This window comes from Daldinia childiae (assembly GCF_008694065.1).
Source record: "Daldinia childiae strain JS-1345 chromosome Unknown Scaffold7, whole genome shotgun sequence".
NCBI lineage: Eukaryota > Fungi > Ascomycota > Sordariomycetes > Xylariales > Hypoxylaceae > Daldinia > Daldinia childiae.
This window is the reverse complement of record NW_022984648.1, coordinates 1,281,786-1,301,332: the sequence shown is the minus strand read 5'-3', so window position 1 is coordinate 1,301,332 and position 19,547 is coordinate 1,281,786. Positions and strand designations below refer to the sequence as shown.

At 45.5% G+C, this 19,547-nt stretch overlaps 7 protein-coding genes across 7 annotated transcripts; 3 read left to right on the top strand and 4 right to left on the bottom strand.

The window, feature by feature from the left end:
* Positions 1-547: 547 nt before the first annotated feature.
* On the bottom strand, positions 548-3,769 carry GL218_06646 (Hydantoin utilization protein A; the record flags this gene model as incomplete). The annotated part of the gene is made up of 3 exons (XM_033583370.1): positions 548-1,372; positions 1,520-2,152; positions 2,207-3,769. 3 exons carry the CDS (start codon positions 3,767-3,769, stop codon positions 548-550), a joined length of 3,021 nt encoding a protein of 1,006 aa, XP_033433332.1.
* Positions 3,770-4,682: 913 nt separating this feature from the next.
* Positions 4,683-6,707, top strand: GL218_06645 (Thiamine transporter THI72; the record flags this gene model as incomplete). Its single annotated transcript, XM_033583369.1, has 5 exons — positions 4,683-4,821; positions 4,882-4,959; positions 5,013-5,095; positions 5,256-6,435; positions 6,499-6,707. 5 exons carry the CDS (start codon positions 4,683-4,685, stop codon positions 6,705-6,707), a joined length of 1,689 nt encoding a protein of 562 aa, XP_033433331.1.
* A 395-nt stretch (positions 6,708-7,102) lies between these two features.
* On the bottom strand, positions 7,103-9,013 carry GL218_06644 (uncharacterized protein; the record flags this gene model as incomplete). The annotated part of the gene is made up of 1 exon (XM_033583368.1): positions 7,103-9,013. The coding sequence occupies one exon, from the start codon at positions 9,011-9,013 to the stop codon at positions 7,103-7,105; it is 1,911 nt and encodes a 636-aa protein (XP_033433330.1).
* Positions 9,014-9,482: 469 nt separating this feature from the next.
* GL218_06643 (Ubiquitin-conjugating enzyme E2-18 kDa) lies at positions 9,483-10,045 on the top strand (the record flags this gene model as incomplete). Its single annotated transcript, XM_033583367.1, has 2 exons — positions 9,483-9,729; positions 9,792-10,045. 2 exons carry the CDS (start codon positions 9,483-9,485, stop codon positions 10,043-10,045), a joined length of 501 nt encoding a protein of 166 aa, XP_033433329.1.
* Positions 10,046-10,745: 700 nt separating this feature from the next.
* GL218_06642 (uncharacterized protein) lies at positions 10,746-11,234 on the bottom strand (the record flags this gene model as incomplete). Its single annotated transcript, XM_033583366.1, has 2 exons — positions 10,746-10,805; positions 10,881-11,234. 2 exons carry the CDS (start codon positions 11,232-11,234, stop codon positions 10,746-10,748), a joined length of 414 nt encoding a protein of 137 aa, XP_033433328.1.
* Positions 11,235-14,573: 3,339 nt separating this feature from the next.
* On the bottom strand, positions 14,574-15,503 carry GL218_06641 (uncharacterized protein; the record flags this gene model as incomplete). The annotated part of the gene is made up of 1 exon (XM_033583365.1): positions 14,574-15,503. The coding sequence occupies one exon, from the start codon at positions 15,501-15,503 to the stop codon at positions 14,574-14,576; it is 930 nt and encodes a 309-aa protein (XP_033433450.1).
* Positions 15,504-16,904: 1,401 nt separating this feature from the next.
* On the top strand, positions 16,905-18,738 carry GL218_06640 (putative kinase C1B1.02c; the record flags this gene model as incomplete). The annotated part of the gene is made up of 3 exons (XM_033583364.1): positions 16,905-17,006; positions 17,072-18,230; positions 18,287-18,738. The coding sequence occupies 3 exons, from the start codon at positions 16,905-16,907 to the stop codon at positions 18,736-18,738; spliced, it is 1,713 nt and encodes a 570-aa protein (XP_033433327.1).
* Positions 18,739-19,547: the final 809 nt, after the last annotated feature.

The following is a 19,547-nucleotide window of genomic DNA, read 5'->3' as shown; positions in this document are numbered from 1 at the left end:
GCTGAGCTGAGATGATTAGTGAGATGACGTCAATGTGTGGTTGGGGTATGAGATTAATGATAGTTTCACTTACACTTATTGATTGCTTAGATTCGTAGATAAGTTAACTGATATTATGAGTGGTTTATATAATTTGAAGGTTTATTTATATATTATAAATCGATCGGGGTAAAATAATGATTGTTCACTGACATTCCGTATTTTTTAAATGAGAGCTTGAATTTACACTTAGTTATAGGTATCTCGTAGGAGGGGCTTCCTAGGCTATGAAACTTGGATCTCAATTGGATATAAAGGGTAATTCGCCCTCTACTAACTTTGGAGCGTCCTATTTAAGTTAATAGGTAGGTAGACATATTGTCATTGATGGGAGACTTTAGTACTCCCTAAAGGCTATGTCTTCGAGTTCACTGGTCTCTCCTTATATTCTGTCCCTACCTAGGTATACAAACGGGCGAGTTTTATAATTCTACTCCCAGTCTACCGCTTTACACCAACGCAGCAAATATACTCAACTCACATACCCCCGCCTCAATAGAAAAGCTTCCTACCCAGTAACGTCAAACTCATCAATCACGCTTCTGGGCTTAACAAACTTGCCCAGAGGCTTATACGTTAGATGGTCCATACCAAAGCTCTTCGGACCACCTATCTCGATACCCCTCTCTGAAGTCCAGCGCTCGCTGGCTGTAATACCGAGGACGATAACTAGAAGTCCGTACCGGTACTCGGGCGTGCCGATAGCCTCGCCGTTCTGCGCGTCGATCACTGTGATCAGGTCGGGCACAAGGCCCAGCACCTCGCCCTCCGTCTCGACGGATTCCCCCTCTACGACCGATTGCACGATCTTGATAGCGGCGATATTCTCGTTCTTGAACGGAATCTTGATCCGGCCCTGGAACTGCGGTTGACTAGGGGTGGGATGTGCTTTGACGCCCGTATCGTCGTCGACCACGTCCGCGCCTTCGATGATACACTCTCCGTAAATATGGCCCATTCGAAGCGTGCGTTCTACGCCGACTATCTTACCCTTCCAGAGCACCTTGCCCGCCTCGGGACCGCCGCATTCCGCTAAGATGGTCTCCGCAACATTGTCCACGCGGTTTGATTTGCGCGCCTTGGCAACCGCCCGTCCGATCCGCCATGATTGTGAGATGGTATGCTCGACGGCCCATCGTTTACACTCGGCGCCGGTCACAGGTGGGTCGGCGAACCCTACGCCTGAACCCATCTGGCTTAACGCTGCGCGAAGGATGCGTTCGACCTGTAGGTCTGAAGTTGATTTCGGCATGACCACCACGTTCCCATTACCGTCTGCCATTGCGACAGGTGACCAAATAGGAGAGCGTTCGTTAAAAACGACGGGAGTGGTCTAGTTAGAGCTTAGAGTTAGCGACCATTTAAAATATTTGTTCCATTTGATCTCATCCGAGTGGGCGCGAGATGCAATGCTGTAGTCTTAGGAAACTAAACCCCTAACATAGATTTAAAGGGGCAACGAAAAAACTTAGATACTGACCTGCCACTTAGTGGGATATGCCCTCCCCATCCAATCTCCATCCACAGCCGGCAAGTCCATGTTAGTACTTGCGCCAATAATCATGCTCTGTAGACCGTTCCCACCACCGATCTCTACCGAAATGATATGTGTCGGGTTATCACCACAGATCTTGTACAGTTCCTCCTGTGCCTCGGTCATCTCGTCTCCGCTCAACTTTTCAATCCCGACTGTAGGTGAGCCAGCATGACCACCAGTCGCTATTGCTGCGTCATCCGATAAGTCGTCTGGACTTATAACACGGACCACGTCACCCCTACGGAGCATTTGTCTGAGGCGGATCATAGATGAATAGGGGCTACCGCCCCCACCTGTGCCGAGGATATAGCAGCCGATGGAAATCCAACTAAGATCTGTCTCGTTGATATACCAGACCCGATTTTTGACGTTAGGCTTATAGCTATCAATGTCTAAATCTTCCTTGGGCTCTGACTTCGTCTTCTTATTTGAGTCCTTAGCAGCCTTTTCGTACTCATCCATTTGAACTTCTGTATCTGCAGACGTCTCTTCAAAATTGAGGGTTGAGAAATCCGTGCGCGAGTAATCAAGATCTCCCGCAGCCCGTACGGTAAACCTTGTCTTGTTGGCTATATACTATTTTTATCGTTAGTGAATAATTAGATTAATAGGATTTTGGTGAAGAATTACCGGTAGAGGTAGAGTATCTATTTCTACCACTTTGGCTGTTGACCTTGATGCACCGTTTGCTACAGCCTTCTCAATAGCATCTTGAGAGATCTCATCCAATATGTGTTTTATAGACTTAGACTCAGTAGATTTCACTGTATCAATAACAGCACTGACTCTTGCAATCGCGGCTCCAATGGCATTTGCAACGCCCGACCACTTCGGCTTGAGCACTTTACTGGCTCCTCTTAGTTCATCTGGAGCGATCACTGCTCCACCTCCTACGAGAAGTACGGGAAGGTCTTCCGGTGAGGTTTTCATGGTATCGATGATCTTCTCGATCTTGTGCTTAACGACGGCCTTGAATTTTGCTACCCCTTCATCGTCTAATGTGCCTTTTACTAACTCCCTATTCCCAATATCGACTGTATCATTCGCAAGTACCGTGCAGTCGGTAGCGGTGAGGACTTTACCACCAAAGACCCGAGCTTCTTCGGTGATCTTGTAACCAACGCTATCTGGGCCTACAGTTAACGTTTCGTCATTTCGGACGATTGAGCCACCGCCTAGGCCAATACTCTTGACATCTGGACATGAAAAGTTCATTCGAACTCCTGCTAAGTCGCTATGCGCAGCTTGTTGCCGTGGAAAGCCATTTGCGAGCAAGAGACCAACGTCGGTAGTTGTGCCACCTATGTCAACTACCATCATTGCCTCGTCCAGTTCGTTCTGTACTAGGAACGCAGCACCACGCATGCTGTTCGTCGGACCACTAGAGAAAGTTCGGATGGGTAGCTTCGCCGCCATATCACCAGACAAAATTGTACCGTCATTTTGTGTAATGAAGACGGGACAATCCAAGCCCAGGCGCTTAATCGGCTCCTGGAAAGAACGAATCGTTTTGCGAGCGAATGCAAGAATCGACGCGTTCAAGATCGCAGCATTCTCTCGCTCGAGGAATCCTAGATTGGCGACTTCTTTAGAGCAGACGACATCGCATCCAGGAAGCTCGGAACGAATAATAGCAGCAGCGCGCTCCTCTTGCTGTTCGATAGTATCGATGGGACTGAACACTCCATTCACGACTATACTTTTAACCCCCTTCTCTCGAATGATAGCGCATTGCTCTTTAATCTCATTCTCGTCGATATCGGAAATGATATACCCATCGACTTCTAAGCCTCCCTTTAGAAGCGCATAATAGTCGAGAATAAGCTCACGCATGTCATCGGGCCAGTCCACACAGGGAGGCGCATGCTTAGAAAAGGGGCCGCAAAGTCGGAGTACAGCAACTTTAGATAATCGCGCAGCATCTCTCTCAATGACGGCGTTGACAAAGTGGGTAGTTCCAATAGTAACACTAGCAACTTGGTCTGGGGTGATTCCCGCTGCGCTGAACATAGTAGTAATAGCATCGTTGATGCCAAGACTTGGATTTGTCGTGGTCGGGGCCTTGTGCCAGGCAATAATACCTTTGTCCGGTTCTAAAACTCGCGAGGGATCGAGTACGACACCATCGGTATTTGTGCCGCCAACGTCGACGCCGATGCGTAAAGACTTACCAGAGCTAACCGTAGACGCCATTTTCGCACGATGAATAGGTAGGTAGACTTAGGTACCTAAGCATATGTTGCTACGAGGAATGTGTATGTGTCTTTCGGCTGCGACCGAAGTTCCGGAGAGATATAAAAGTGAACTCTTCGTCTGCTTAGCCTATCCATACCGAAACCGGCTTCGGCCCCGGTTAGCTGTATTTATACCCAAGTTGCAGGACAGGGCAAATAATCCATTGCCACTAGCATTCGTAGACTTGGACTCAGATTTGGACGATGTTTATGATGTTCGAGTCTGCTTGATAAGCTTCGTCACATGCATTATAATTATATTTTTCTCTCGGAATATGTAACATATAATAACTATTTATTTTGTACATTTGAATGGGAAATAGATAATATGGTAGTAATTCACGGCGTATATCTTGAATGTGAGAGAAACGTAATGTAGCAAGATGGGGTTTCTTACATGTAAGGATTGGATCTTGATGTGGGGCGGATTGTCGAACTCCACAGCTTGAAAGATCAGATAAGATAAGATAGGAGAGATCCGCACGTGGGGTAAAGATTAAAAGTATTATACATCCATACATGTACCTCTGTACATATGTACATACCTACATGCATCTCCTCTTTCTTGTCACACCCCCCTTGTCCAATCCTAGTTTTATAGGTAACATAGTTGCTTGTCCTACTTGTTATCTCTAGATCCCGGACCTTCTAGTCGGTATGTGCAAGCCAAGTGAACCCGATAGGATAAGCAATAGTTTTATTCGGGAGGTGACATATTATATCTACATCCGTAATGGCTGAAATGTTGGCGTCGTGCTATATTACTTAGCAAGGCCCCCTTTTTGAAATTGCTTTTGCTTTTCCTGAGCTCTAGTCTAGGTATTTCTATCCTAATTCATATCATTCTGGTCTAACTAAGGCTTAGCATAGCGATGGGCGCTGGCTTAAGATCTCGTTTCGAAGCGGTTAAGGAGAAGATTCGGTTGCATGGCGATGAAAGTCAACATGAACAAACTGATCAATGGAGTAATCGTGACTTGATCCCTTTACCGCCGAGCCGAAGAACTTGGGGTAAGTTTGAACTGTCATTCGATATTGTTCTAGATCTTTGTTTTCTCACATTGCGATTAGGTTGGTTTCATTATTTCGGCTTCTGGACATTGTCGTCGCTGAATATCGTCAACTGGCAGACCCCAAGTAGCTTCTTGAGTAAGCCTTATGATTGATGGTTCTAGTTCTTTATTCTCTGACAGTCAATGCAGCTCAGGGGTTATCCGTTCCCCAAGCCATGCTGATAATAGTCGTTGGTCGTTTGCTGATAACTGCTTTTGCAACTCTGATTGCCGTATGTTATACTGAAATTCCTCCTTTCCCCTTCGGTCTGTCTCGGGGGGTCAATATTTTCTTATCAAGCCGACGAATGAATTATTACTCCTGAGACATACCTAAACCTCATACACTTTTTACTCAATGAAGTAAGTAATTGTTGATCATTATTGTTACAGTGGTGCGGTATACAGTGGCATGTTGGCTTTACGGTCCAGAACCGCTTTACGTGGGGGATGCGAGCGAGTTATATCCCTTTACTGCAACGGATTTTGCTTAATTTTATCTGGAACGCCGTGCAGTGTTGGAATGGCGGACGACTTGCTGCCGTTTGTTTGACAGCCATTTCCCCGTCTTTTGCTAACATGCGAAATTTTCTGCCTGAGAGCCTACCAGCTACTAGCGATCAGTTTGTCGGCTTTATTGTCTTCTGGGCCTTGTCGACACCACTGTTATGGATTCCACCGGAAAAGTTCAAGATTCCTTTCTTATTTACGTCTATTTACAGCGCCCTGGGTATGCTTGCTATGATGATATGGGCATTGTCAACTGCGAAAGGCGTTGGCTCTCTCTTCAGTACCGGAGTAGCGCTCCCAGAAGGTTCGTGGAGTGTCTCCTGGCTTTTAATGGCTGGTATAAACCAAACAATTGGGGGCGTTGCAGCGGGTATCACCAACGGATCTGACTTCTCCCGGTATGCACGAAGCTGGAAAGGTTATGTGATTGGAACAATTACGTCCGGATGGATAACTGGTGTGCTCGTATGCCTCGTTGGTCTAGTGACTACCAGTGCAGCTCAGAAAATCTATGGTGAAGTGTATTGGAACCCGCCAGACCTCCTAATGATGATGATGGACAATGGGAACGGATCTCCAGCGTCTCGAGCCGGCGTATTCTTCCTCTCATTCGGGTTTGGGTTAACTAGCATGTTTGAAAACATTTGCGGTAATGCGGTATCCGGTGGTATTGATCTAGCCGGGTTATGGCCACGCTACATCAACATACGAAGAGGTGCTATCATCACTTTCGTTGCCGCTTGGATTGTTCAACCCTGGCAACTCGTGAATAGGGCCGTTACATTCATCCAGGTCTTAAGTTCATTCTCTGTTTTCTTGTCGCCTATGATCGGTTTAATGGCGGTCGACTTTTTCCTTTTACGTGGACGTAAAATCCGGTTGTCGCACTTATACTCCGGGTCCAGCTCATCATACTGGTACTGGAATGGTGTTAATTGGCGAGCGATCATAGCATGGATCTGTGGCTGGGCCCCAACCATCGGCGGCCTGGTCACCACTGTTAAGCAGGATGCTAATGCGCCTAAAGCTTTAAGCGAATTATACTTCATGGCATTCTTCATAGGTGAGTGTAGTTGGCGTTTAAAGAGATTATTGCCCTAAGTTTTAACATTTCACTTCCACTCAGGGTTTTTTACGAGCGCGACCATTTTCTTTGGTCTTAATAAGCTTTTCCCCGTCAAGGGGATGGGCGAGTACGACGAAGTCGATATTTATGGAACCTTCACTATCAAAGAAGCAGCAAAATTAGGAGTTGTTCATGCGGAGTTTCAAATCGACGGTTTAGAAAGCGGCGATCATTCTCTAGCCCAAGAAATCTTCGAGAAGAAGGACTAGTTAATAGATAATTCAATCTAGAGTTAGAGGCCTATCTAAAATCTCGAGTAACGAACACAGCCCTACACAGTCCTCGTAGAAATGGCATATTATACGAGGTCTAGCAAGGGTATCGGAATTACCGGGTCCTTGGAATCGTATAGTTGGGATTTATTTACAATGGCTTTTGTAGAAGTGTGAATAGCCTCATTATATTTGGGGTTTACTCAAAATCAAAATCAACCACTTAAAATCTGAAATTTATACATTGACTTTATCTGGTCAGTAGAAATAACAAACAAGTTAACAAGTCAAAAACTCGCTTTACTTGTTAGAAACATTGTATTCGAGGGCGTGTCGCGTTGTGTCTATTGGTATCATAATCAATGTACATGTTTTTACAGCGGATGTATATCTCACTTCAGCTTGCTCAACATCTCTTGAGCCCGCTCTACTAACCCTTTAGCTTTAGCCAACTCCTCTTGGCCATCCGCCCTATCTTTAAGGGTCGGGCCTTGCTTCAGAGCATCGCCGATCACACCTTCAACACCTCGGACCGCTTTTCGGCCTTCCTCTCTTACTTCGCCTTCCCAGAACTTCCGCGCTGCTTCCCATTGCTTCTGCATGCGCCTCAAGCTCCATGCAATACCCAATGCAGCAACCGCGCCAGCTTCGTAGAGCGTTGTTGTCAAGGTACTGAAGTAAATAAGCATGCCAAGTGTAGTCGTGAGCCCCGACGTACTAAGAGTTTGCAGCGTAAGCTTTTGCGCGAGTGCTTGTAAGGCGGGGATAGTTTCTGTTTGAAGGTAACGACGCGTGGCAGGGATATTTACTGGCCAAGGGGCTGTTGCTGGTGTAGTCGTCTTAGTATCCAACTGATTAGACTCGGCACCATTTTCTTCAGTATATGATGGATCTGGGAAAGGTCCCAAAGCAATACCCGCTTCTTTCATTCTTCCAGCAAGAAAGATGGCATTCCTCTCTGATCCCAGTAAGAACCTTTGGTTGAGGATATCGTTCGTGAGCATCCCCACGTCATCCACACGCCAAAATAGTTTCCACCACCCCAACTTGCGCCAGCGCCTGCTGGAGAATGCCAAGTCAAGTTGCTCTTGTAGTTCAGTGTGCGCGTTTTCTGCCCAATCATCAAGGTTATTTTGTAACACTGTCGGGGGTGTGGGTGAGAGCGTTGAAGATAATGACGAGCCGATCCGACGAGCTTGTTCTCGCTCTATACTTGCGGACGTACTCCTGAGTAGTGAACCTATGAGCTCCTTAACGGGTGGTTTAGTCGTGCCGTCGGAAGAAGACATGATGTCCGCCTTTAACCACTCGACTAACTTCGGAACGTTGCTTTGGAACCAAAGGTGTTCAAACTCGATGGCATTGTTAAGATTCTTGCGAACTAGACCTAATCCGATACTTGCAGTTCCAATATCGATAAGAGTAAATGGCAAGAGAGAATCATCTGGTGGTTTATATCCGGGCAAGTTCACCGCGGTGGTGACCACATTTTTGCTTTCTCGTGTAGGCATCGAAACTATCGACGCGAGACCTAGAATCCCATCTGCCACAACGAGGGCTTTGTGCACTGGTGTCGTAAGAGGAGTATGTCTCCCCGTACTAGAAGTAGGTACTTCTATTGAAGGAACAAGTGCCGAATCTTCAAACCCCCCAAGAGCTCCTATTTCTTGCGCAGATATGGAGGGATTCACATCCATAAGCAGCAACTCTAGATTGTGTCCATTGAGTGTCGCAGACGAGACATGGATCTCGTGTAGCAAGCTATCCCTCGCAGAGACTGAAATAGATCCAAATTGTTGGGGTATATCTTCCCCAACTCGAATGATCATGGGCTGTGTTAAATTGTGTTTATCGACTTCTTCCTCCCATTCTTCCTTGGACTTCAGCGGATCAGCGAGTAAAAGTTTTAGCACTTGCTTTGCAGTCTCACTAGACTCGGTCCCATTTGTTAGACCTAGTACAGCTACTCTTATGGATTCATTGCCCGGCTGTTGCCGCAGACCATTGATGGCCAACTGTAGGCGAGGAAGGTTGACATAGTTGGCAGCGTGCTTTTCAAGCTCGACAAGAATATACTCCAATTCCTTGCGGGGATTGGCGATCACACGATTAGAACTAGAGGAAGTCGTCGAAGCGAAACGACGAGGATTTGGCGACTTCCGTTTCGAACGACGACTGGAATTTGCGCTAGATCGACTCGATAATGAGCAAAAGAAACATACTGAATTCCTCTCAGTGCTCTGGGTCTTTAAATAAACGGAACTTTTGCGCCTAAGAGGCTGTAGACCAAATCGAGGAGGCATTCTGCCTCGAATCCTTGAAAGCGAGCGCAAAGTTCTTGAACTTTTTCAATTTAAGCTCAAGTTTGAAGCTCCCACCTCCCACTTGGAAGCTCCAAAATGCGCGGCTTCTATCGGAATAACTTCGGCTTATCTAATGTAATGATTCTAACATGAGGTTGACTGGGATTTAATTGTACTAGAAGGTACTACAGAAGGCGCTAATCCCTGCTTTAAGTTAAACCCCGCCAATGGATCTACGTTAACTACTTCACATTTATTCCACTATTCCAGTACTACATTTATTCTTTCCCTACCAAAACAACAGCGACATTCATACCTAATTCACGACCTTATGAATTCAAGTTTTATTCATTCGCGCATTAGTTATCTGTACTTTACGATACATTTATAAAACAAAGATTGACCCTGGACCTGGACCTAAACCTAGACTTAGACTTCACCATACAAAAACCGTAGATATATTACAAAGATGGCTCAATCGACAGCCCATCGCCGACTCCTCCAAGAGTATAAGATGTTAACTAACAACCCTCCTGATGGCATTACGGCCGGTCCAGTTAGCGAGGACGATATGCTTCATTGGGAAGCCCTGATCCAAGGCCCCGAAGGAACACCCTTCGAAGGTGGTGTCTTCCCTGCCGAACTCAAGTTCCCCAAAGACTACCCATTAGCGCCTCCAAAGATGACCTTTCTAGGCGAGATCTTTCACCCCAATAGTTTGTCTAACCCTTCCTACATGGATCTAACTGAATCATCTCTAATATTGATCAAACAACAGTCTACCCGAGCGGCCTAGTCTGCATCTCTATCCTGCACCCGCCCGGAGACGACCCAAACCACTACGAGCACGCGTCGGAGAGGTGGAGTCCGATCCAGTCGGTCGAGAAGATCCTGATATCCGTCATGAGTATGTTAGCGGAGCCCAACGACGAGAGCCCGGCCAACGTCGAGGCGGCTAAGATGTGGCGAGAGAGCCGCGCGGAGTATGAGAAGAAGGTGCGAAACGGCGTCCGACACATGCTAGGCCTCTAGTGGAGAGAAAGTACACCACCCTCCATCACCAAGCTTGTGCAAACCGTGCCTCATCGCCGGCTTATCCGAGGCGTCCTCGATTCTTTCAAGCGCGCCCTCTTAGTGGGCTGGTAAGGTAGACCATTAAATGAACATAATCACCACACCATGGCTACGAACTAGATTCCAACACGAGGTTATCATGATACGGGATAAGGGTGTTAAAATGGGCTGTACTCAAGTTGGCCTCAAGGTATAAAAAACATCACTTACAACGGAGCGACTAGGGACAGCGGAATAGCTGGATAGCAACACCATCTCGTCACAACTTCATAATACGTGGAGGGTCGAAAAGTTAGCCCCGTTTTCCGCTTTACTTTTTGATAATTATGCATAGGTAGCGAAGGTGTTCAGGTTGTGTATTTATATAAATTACATACACAAACAATATTACTACAAAGATCGCAAGGACCACTACATACGTGTTCGCATCAATGTTTAAAATTATGAATTCATGCTATGGCTAAAATGCAATGCAAACCCAAATTACAATCGTTTCTGTACTCTCAACGCCTGTGCATGTACGTGCGCATGCTATGCAAATTTCGTAGCTGATTCCTTGCAGAACCGTCATGATCGTCTAGCTTTCCGATAACTTTCCATGCATACAGTAGGAAAATATGCTAACACTTAACTCCTAAGCAGCTCGGATATCACCGCCTTAAGCAGCCTCAATGGTGATGTTGGCACTGTGGCTCTGGATCTGGGTCATGCCAGAAGCCTGTGTAATATGTTAGTCTTTGTACAAACTTCAAAATAGTCATGATTCTCGAGAAGAGAACAAGGGAGTACTTACGCCGACGAGATACGGGATCGCAGCAACGAGCTTGTAGTCACCAGCGGTGAAGGACTCCGGGATAGGCACGTCGATGGTGAACTTGCCGGGCTGCGGCTCGTTGTCGGGGAACAGCGAGGTGTAGGCGACGCGCCGGCCGATGCAGACAATGTCGCCGCAGTCCCAGGCCTCGGGCGCTAGACCCCACACGATGCCGAAGTCATCCCAGTTCTGGATGTAGATGGCGGCTGTGAGCGTCACGGTGACGGTCGAGCCGGCTTTGGCCGAGGCGGGAGCCGCGATGTTGGTGATGTAGGCGGATGAGAGGGGGAGGGCCGCAAGGGCGGTGGCGAGGAAGGACTTGATGGAAACCATGTTGGATGATAGAGGATTGGTTGGTTTGAGGTTGTTTAGGTGAAAGGGTAGAGGATGTTATTAGGAATTATGATGACTTTACTTTGTATAGATGAACTTAATTATCTTGTTACTTAGGAAACCAAAATATCAACCTACCAGCCTGGGCAACCATCATCTCTTATATATCACAACAACCCCTCGCCCCCTTTGAGAAGAAAACCCAGTTAGCCGTGGCATCACTCATCACATACCCAGCACGTTGTTTGCGGATAATCCGCCCACTCGGGATATTCCTGCTCGGAAAACTACTTAATGTACAGTACAGTACCATCAATACGAAGTGATCGACACGAATTAACTGGCCCGAGCAGCGAAGATGGCGGTATTCGCTAAAGGGGGCTCAGCTCCGCCTTGCTTAGCGCAGCTCGCGGGTATTAACCTACCTAAGCTAGGTTGTTCAGTTCGGTTCCTCCACCGCCTCGTAAAATATATGTATACATACAACTAAGCCAGACCCAGCGGGAAGGGTCTTTTACTTTTGATGCGCGTACCATGTGGTTACATGGCTACGAGATGTTTTGTTAGATATTCTCTAGGTACTTAAAATAGGCACATACTACTAAGGTAAGGTTGGTAATATTTGTGTGCGCCGTAATGCCGGGTCATTCGGTTGGTTTAGAGCTGATGTGAGCCGCTTTGTTTAAGTTGGACTTTAAAAGGGCTGAAGATTAACTAACAGCCGGTCGCATCGCTGGTCTATCGTAAATGGATGATTTTAGTTCGTATGCCGTCAGGAGTTTAACATATACGTATACGTACTTTCTACCCGTATCACGTCTTGTCGACGTCATGTCAGGTGTCTAGCAGCAAATGAGGTTCTGTTAGGGGTTATTATTACCTAATGCGCTTGTGGGGTTTCCTAATACATGGTATATCGGGGAGATGCGCTAAAAGGCGCTTAGCCGGCAGCTAATGAGGCTGGTCCAGGGGGACAGGGGGACAGGTACGACGCTGTTTTTAGCATCTCCATCTGCCGTCCGACATCACTAAAATCACTACCGGATCTCCCATTAGCTTCTTTCTAACAGCTACATAGCATATATCTTCTGGGCACCGTCATTATCGTAATTTTTTTCCATTATTCCCAGGGGTTTCGCCTGTGAAAAGTCGGCATTGCTTAAAATATTCCATGCGCATAGCAGATAATATGTTATTAATTATTAATGGAGAAACGAAATGAATTTCACGCTATGATATTATGCAGTTACTTCGGAAGATTTTGACTGAGCATCATCAGTTGATGCAATCAGTCTCCTTTACTGGATATCGATACGAATGGAGACGCAACGTGACATTGACAACGAGCCTCAGTGGTCTATTCTAACGTATCGTTATGTGAGCCGATAGGGCTGAATCCATGCAGATATTTTACGCTTGCACCTACACTACCTCTATACATTTACGAATGTACCATACGCGATGACGGCGCAGCAGATAGATGTGGTGAGATATTGTTCAGCAGTTCTCTACCATATCCCTTTCATATCCTCTTCCGATAACATCTCATCTAATAACGAGCTTTGCTAAATATAACCACCTCCTAAAGTTTCCATTTACTTAGAGTAAAATGCTTAATTTGACTTCACACGCACACATGCTCCTAGTGAAGCCTTCTTAGTAGCCGTGTGATGGCTCTACCCCGATGTTGCATCAACTATTAGGCATTCAAAAAGATAGGGTCACGGAGAGAAGAGACACCAGCGGTTCCTACAAGCATATCACAAGTTGTATAACTAAATACATTACGAAGACGCCGAATAAATGATGATCAGTGCGTAGGCGTAGTCGTGATATTTTCAGCTACCTAATTTGAGTAGTGGACGGACCACCGCAACATTCTGTAAGCTACCTAGGTAGGTAGGTATGTATTCCTCTGCAACTTCAGGCACGCAACGAGAAGAATCTAACAAGTAAGGTAAGTATAGTAATTATCAATTCCGGCATCGTGTCTTACCATTTGCGCTTCGGAGGCTGTGCCAGTCCACGCGCCAGTCCGTCAGTCAAATCCCTGAGTGTCTTGGAAGCAGACTTAATACTACTGCGGTAAATAAATTAGTTATCAAGGAGAATAGTCGAGCCCATTGCAAGCTACTATTGTCAGCACTCACCCGCCTGCGATACAAAGTACCATTTGCTATGCGCAATTGAACGATATCATCCTGCAGCTCATCGCGACAACTCTCGATGCGAGCCTCTAGGTAATCAAAGTATTGATCGATACGAGCCTCTAGATGTTCGAAGCGAGCATTTAAACGCGTCTCCATATTTCGGATCTCGTCGCGTAGTTCGTAGATGATGCTCATTAGTAGAATGCGATTCTGCCTTCCGGGCGTGTTGGCAGGGTACACCATTTCGGTCGACGGGGTCGCATGGGAGTCGGGTTGAGATCGAGAAGCCATGGTAGATTAGGTATCTTGGGTATCTACCTAGGCATATATGGAACTACCACGAGGTTGAAGTCGGGAGGTTGTATGTATTGATGATGATGTCTTAGAGAACTAGAATATCCTCGTAACATGCTACAAGGTTCCTATTTATGCCTGGCTTAGGTACCTAAGGTACGAAATCAGGAGATTGTCTAACCTGCTAGGCAACCTCATGACTCCCATAGCGACCGTAAGTCAATAAGTTATTTTATTTGCCCGATAACCACTTTGGATACAGGTACTCAACTCGTAACCAATAACGAGAAATATGTCAGTCTCACGATTGCGTACGATATAAGAACCCCCTCAAACAATCCCCAACTAAAGTAGTATCAGCTCGTCGCTCGAACCATGGGCACTAATAAAAAATATAGTGAAGGCTCGCCCTACCCCCTATATATTGTCAGATATAAATATCTGTCCGACATATATACAATATAATAAAATAAAATCTATTATCAAATAACCTTTTAGTGGTGTAGCGGTATGTTGACATACATCCACTATGTGCCTATTAGCTGTATAACGGCATCCTATATGTAGGAATAGCTTTAAGTTAAATAGGTAGATACGCTCGCCACTTAGACGTGACTGGGGCGACGAGTATAGGTTCAGAGGATCCTGGGACTCCGGGAGATTCAGGGGTTAATTTGAGCCATATTATAATAGATGACTGATTCAAGCAAATGTGCGAATATCTTCAAATAAACAGCCCTTTTCAGGAATCTTTTTTTACCTAAACTTGATTAAACAATAAATAGTGACTTCTTTTTATACTTATCCTGCGAAATTACTCATAGCACTGACGCTATTGATCAGCAACCAGTTGCAATTGATAAGAAATCTGTCCAAGCCAATAGCCGAGCAAATATTATTCGACTTTATGACAAAGCTTCGTTACAAACACCTCAAGCTCGTACAGCATATCCTCTATTGACTTTGCTTCGTTGATGCGTGTAGTTGCTTTCCCAAAGATGTCCCATACCGGTAGATACCTCTTGTCTCCCCCCCACGAGCTGCTATCGATGTTGTCCAAAGCTCTCTTTAGATTGTCTCTTATTCTAATTGCTTTACGGATGCTAGGCCATTTCTTTTCATCTTTCAGGTAGTTTGTTCGGTATCTCTCGACTATTAGAACGCAGTACATGATAAGTGAGGCCAGGCCAGCTGCTAGAGCTGTTGCGATGGACGACCCGTCATGGTACTCCACGGTCTTGAGTGAACGGGGGTTCCAGGAATCAGCAACCTTGTTTCCGGGAAAGTAGTAATTTATTGCGGAAGTGTCCTCTGATGCGGCGTCCGGTTGGCCTAGGTGATCGGCTGCTCCGATGCGAAAAATATAGTTTGGTGCTTGCGTAAAGGGGAGGTTGGCTTTGCTCGCAGTCCCAATATTGTCGCTGGCCGAACAGAACATGATGATTTTATTCTTTTTTGCTTCGTCAATAGCTCCGCGCAGTCTTCCGATAGCAATCGGTTCTGTCGTACCCTCCTTATTATCTTGATTGCTAGCCATTGCCTTTATGGACCATGACATAGAGATAATGTCCACATCTTCTTCAATAGCACCTAGGATAGCATTGGCGGCGCTTTCAGGATATATTGTTCGTCTATTGTTGGATTGGTAAGACTTGAGCTTCATCACGTATAACTTCGCCCAGGGGTTTATTCGAAGTATCATGTTTGCCATCAATGTACCGTGTTCGTCATCAGTTGACTCGTACCAAGGGCGATCGCAGTAATTCGCACCCGTTATGTCGACCAGTTCTTTACCATTTAGCTTATACTGATCAAGCTTGGTCATATTGACTCCGTCATCGATTAGAGCTACCCGGAAATTGCAGTACTGTTAGAAACCCTGGGTAGTGTGAAATAAAAAACTTTAGAAATCAAGAGAGCACCAACTTTCATGCGTGGAAGTTCAAAGACCATATTATTATCAATAAATGATCGATGTATGTCCATCAGAGCATGCCTGAACTTTTCCATATGTTCCACCCATATATGTTGCCGAGGGCCCTCTGTTGGGACTGGCCTTCTTGTGTTATTTTCTGAATCTTGTCCGCTGGCCTCGTTGCGCGGTTCACACACAACTAACTGGAGCTTCTTTTTGGTGCTTTCCTCTATCCTCTTTTTGAAATTTTCTACTGATGTGTGCATTCTGCCCAACGTCTCTAATCCCTGTACAAGTACATCTCCGTTGTTAGAGGTTAAGAGTAGTGGAGAAGTCATATAGTTGTGAAGTACATACCGGAGAGGGATACACACCTCGTAGAATAATATGATAGGTCTAATAAATACTCGTAAAGAAACGACTCTAATTAAGTAACATGACGACAGTCTAATAGCATAGCAAGTAATAATAACTAAATTTGGTTGCTTAATAATAATTTCCAATCGAGTTTTACCACTTTTGTGCCAACCCCTGACTTGAATTGTCTTTGTCGCTAGTTCTGAACCCCTTAACCCAAAGATGACTTGTGAAACAATATCCTTATTTCTTCCGAAAGCAATTTTCTCTTAATTTTGTTCAATATTTCAGTTTCAATGCCAATTAATAGACAATAGCGCTTGTATTAAAAGCTAACCATGTGTTCCCATTATCATGCTGTGCCTCGGTGCTCTTAGAACACTACGTCTATTAGATCAATATATTTCAGAACCAATTCACGGCGGAGAAGGAGGTGTTATGGCTACGCCAGTCAGTATGTCACTTCACTATACCTGCCCGAAGATGTATCATAATAACATTCATGTGTTTGGTTCGGCTGTTCGTGCGAGTCGGGCAAACCGAGCTTAATGGAGTGTTTGAGGCTGCGAAAAAATGCGTATCAATTTTAGCGATTCTGAACGTTAAACAAATATTTAGGAGCAACAGGATGCCGATAGAAATAACGATAGGTGATCTAATCTAATCTTATCTTATCAATAGATAATCGATAAGATTTATCGCGGGGCATTAGCAGATTAGTAAGACCCTATTCAGATAACTAAGCTTTGCTACTAACCTGAAGTGTTAGTGGAACCTTAAGACCGGCACTGACGCAATGACTTACGGTGCTTTCTCTCACGGATTATTTGGTGTGTTTCAAATAAACCTTATTTCTGTATATAAATTCAAATGAACCGGAATTTCTAAGGCTGTGGGTTGTTCTTGCAATATTTTACTTAATTGCTTTCTCTTTTTCCTTACTTGGCATTAGCTATGATAGGCGACGGTGTCGATCACTCGCAAGACGCGAATGAAAACCAATATAATGATGACAGGTTTTCTAGCGCTAGTGATGATGATAATAACGCAGTTGAGGTACGTTTAGTCTCTCAATATAATCTATAATCTTGCGAAAATACCTCTAATCTCTTTTTGCGAAGGTTACTTTTGATTCAGGGAATCCTTACCGGAGGAAAAGCTCTTTAATACATAGTGAAGCAACCACAGCCCAGTTCGGGACATCTAGATCTAGGCCATCGGCAACTCAATGTTTAGTACATCAATTTCTTGAGGGCCATAGGTATGATCGGCCCAAAAGTGGTAACCGAAATCATGATAAGCATAAACATGAGGAAATCACTGACGAAGTTGGCCTGGATGAATACGTCGAACCTAAAGGGAAAGCTGCTAGCCAGCCTGAGCATGCATCTACAACAGAAGCGGACAGTGATGCTAGCAATAATATAGGACAAGTTGATGAGAAAGCATGGAGGAAAGCCGTCAAAAAAGGCAAAACTGGCTTAGATCATCATCAGAACCTCAACAGTCGACTACTTACAAAAAAACAGCTGACCGATATGGCCTGGGGGGTCCGGGAGCTTAGTAGAAGATTAGGAAATATAAGGCTCAAGTTTAAGGCCAGGAGCATCTTCCTCTTAACAAAAGCGTATGACCATGAATTAATACCGAAGACGAGACAGATTGCGAAATGGCTCCTTAGTAAAGATAGGGACGTTCGGTATACTGTCTACGTGGAAGAAAGCCTGCAGAGCAACAAAGGATTCGATGCGCCTGGATTGTTACAGGAACTTCGCCAAGAGTATATGGACGCCGGTCAGATGGACACCAATACTCCGAAAGGCGCATTGGACAGCCGCTTACGTTACTGGAACGAGAAGATGTGCCATGTGCGACCACATACATTTGACTTCATTATTACCCTTGGAGGTGATGGAACAGTGTTGTATGCTAGTTGGCTATTTCAACGAATAGTACCACCAGTACTTAGTTTCTCGCTGGGTAGTCTCGGATTTCTCACCAAGTTCGACTTCAATGAGTACCAGGACATACTTTCTACAGCCTTTAGAGACGGTGTAACAGTAAGCCTGCGTCTACGATTTGAGGGAACAGTAATGAGAAGTCAAAAGAAATCGAGCCAACTAGATCAAATTAACTACGTGGACGAGAAAGGGGATCATCGCAAGCGAGATCTTATAGAGGAACTCATCGGTAAAGAGCGGGATGATGAACATACTCACAGACCAGACGGCACTTATGAGATCCTCAATGAGATCGTGGTGGATAGGGGCCCGAATCCAAGTAAGTCTTACGTGCAACTTCATCAACCGAACTGGCCCGAAGCTAATCATCGGTAGCAATGTCCAATACCGAAATCTTCGGGGATGACGAACACTTCACATCTGTGCTCGCAGACGGGATATGCGTATCGACGCCTACGGGCTCAACAGCCTACAATCTCGCAGCAGGCGGTTCGCTCTGCCATCCAGAAAACCCGGTAATGCTTGTGACTTCGATATGTGCGCACACGCTATCGTTCCGGCCTATAATCTTACCAGATACGATCGTGCTGCGCATCGGAGTGCCGTACGACGCGCGCACCAACAGCTGGGCCAGCTTCGATGGTCGCGAACGCGTCGAACTCCTCCCCGGCGACTACGTAACTATTAGCGCCAGTCGGTTCCCGTTCGCCAGCGTCCAGCCTCAAGGACGAAGAAGTGAGGATTGGGTCAAGAGTATCAGCGCCAAGCTCGGCTGGAACACGAGGCAGAAACAGAAAAATGAGGGATATGGACGGTGGGATCATTAGATGGGGTAGAGGTTGGCTGGGTTTTAAGAGGGAGTTCTAGACTGGTTTGGTATCTAGAGCTAAGGGTAATAAAGGGGCATCTAATTATACGAAGCCTCGAGTTTATAAGGTATTATCCGATGTGGAGCCCGGCAGTTGCTGTTGTCGTGCAGTAAAGGAATCAGTGAGGCTCTTGGCAATCTCTTATCACATCTTGGCTCTGTCGCAGCTTTCGGCGTGTTGAAACGCCCGCTCTTTCGTGCATTACGTATACTTCTTCCTGTGGGGGTAATTTGAGTATCGCATCATTGTCAAGAGTACCTAATGTAAGCATTTTGGTTACTTGAGGCATTTTGATGTGTGCCTAATGCGGTGGTGATACAGGGGAGGTAGGTAGTAGATCGACTCCTTATTGCCAGGAAGCCTCAGCACCCTTTATTAGAAAATTCTCTTCATGAGCGACTTAATTCGAGTTACGGCTTTATACAAGTCTAAAACACCATAACACTTAGCCAAATCGACGTCAGGACACATCTTTCTCATCCGGTCTCGACCTGTCAAGTAAACAGGCCGGTCGTTTTGAATTTTCTATACTACCGAGTAATACATATTTTATAGACCTAAGCAATCGCTCTTGCACCAGAGAGATCACCGCAACCAAAAATTAAATAGGAAACATATGCCGCACGTATATGGTGAATCATCCCAAGCGTAATCCCCTGCCCCTGGACTCCCATACATGGTATCAAAAAAGAAAAACGATGAAAAATGCCGCTGTGCAAATGTAATAGACGGAGAGCAAACAAACAGTAGTTGTTACATTATAACCG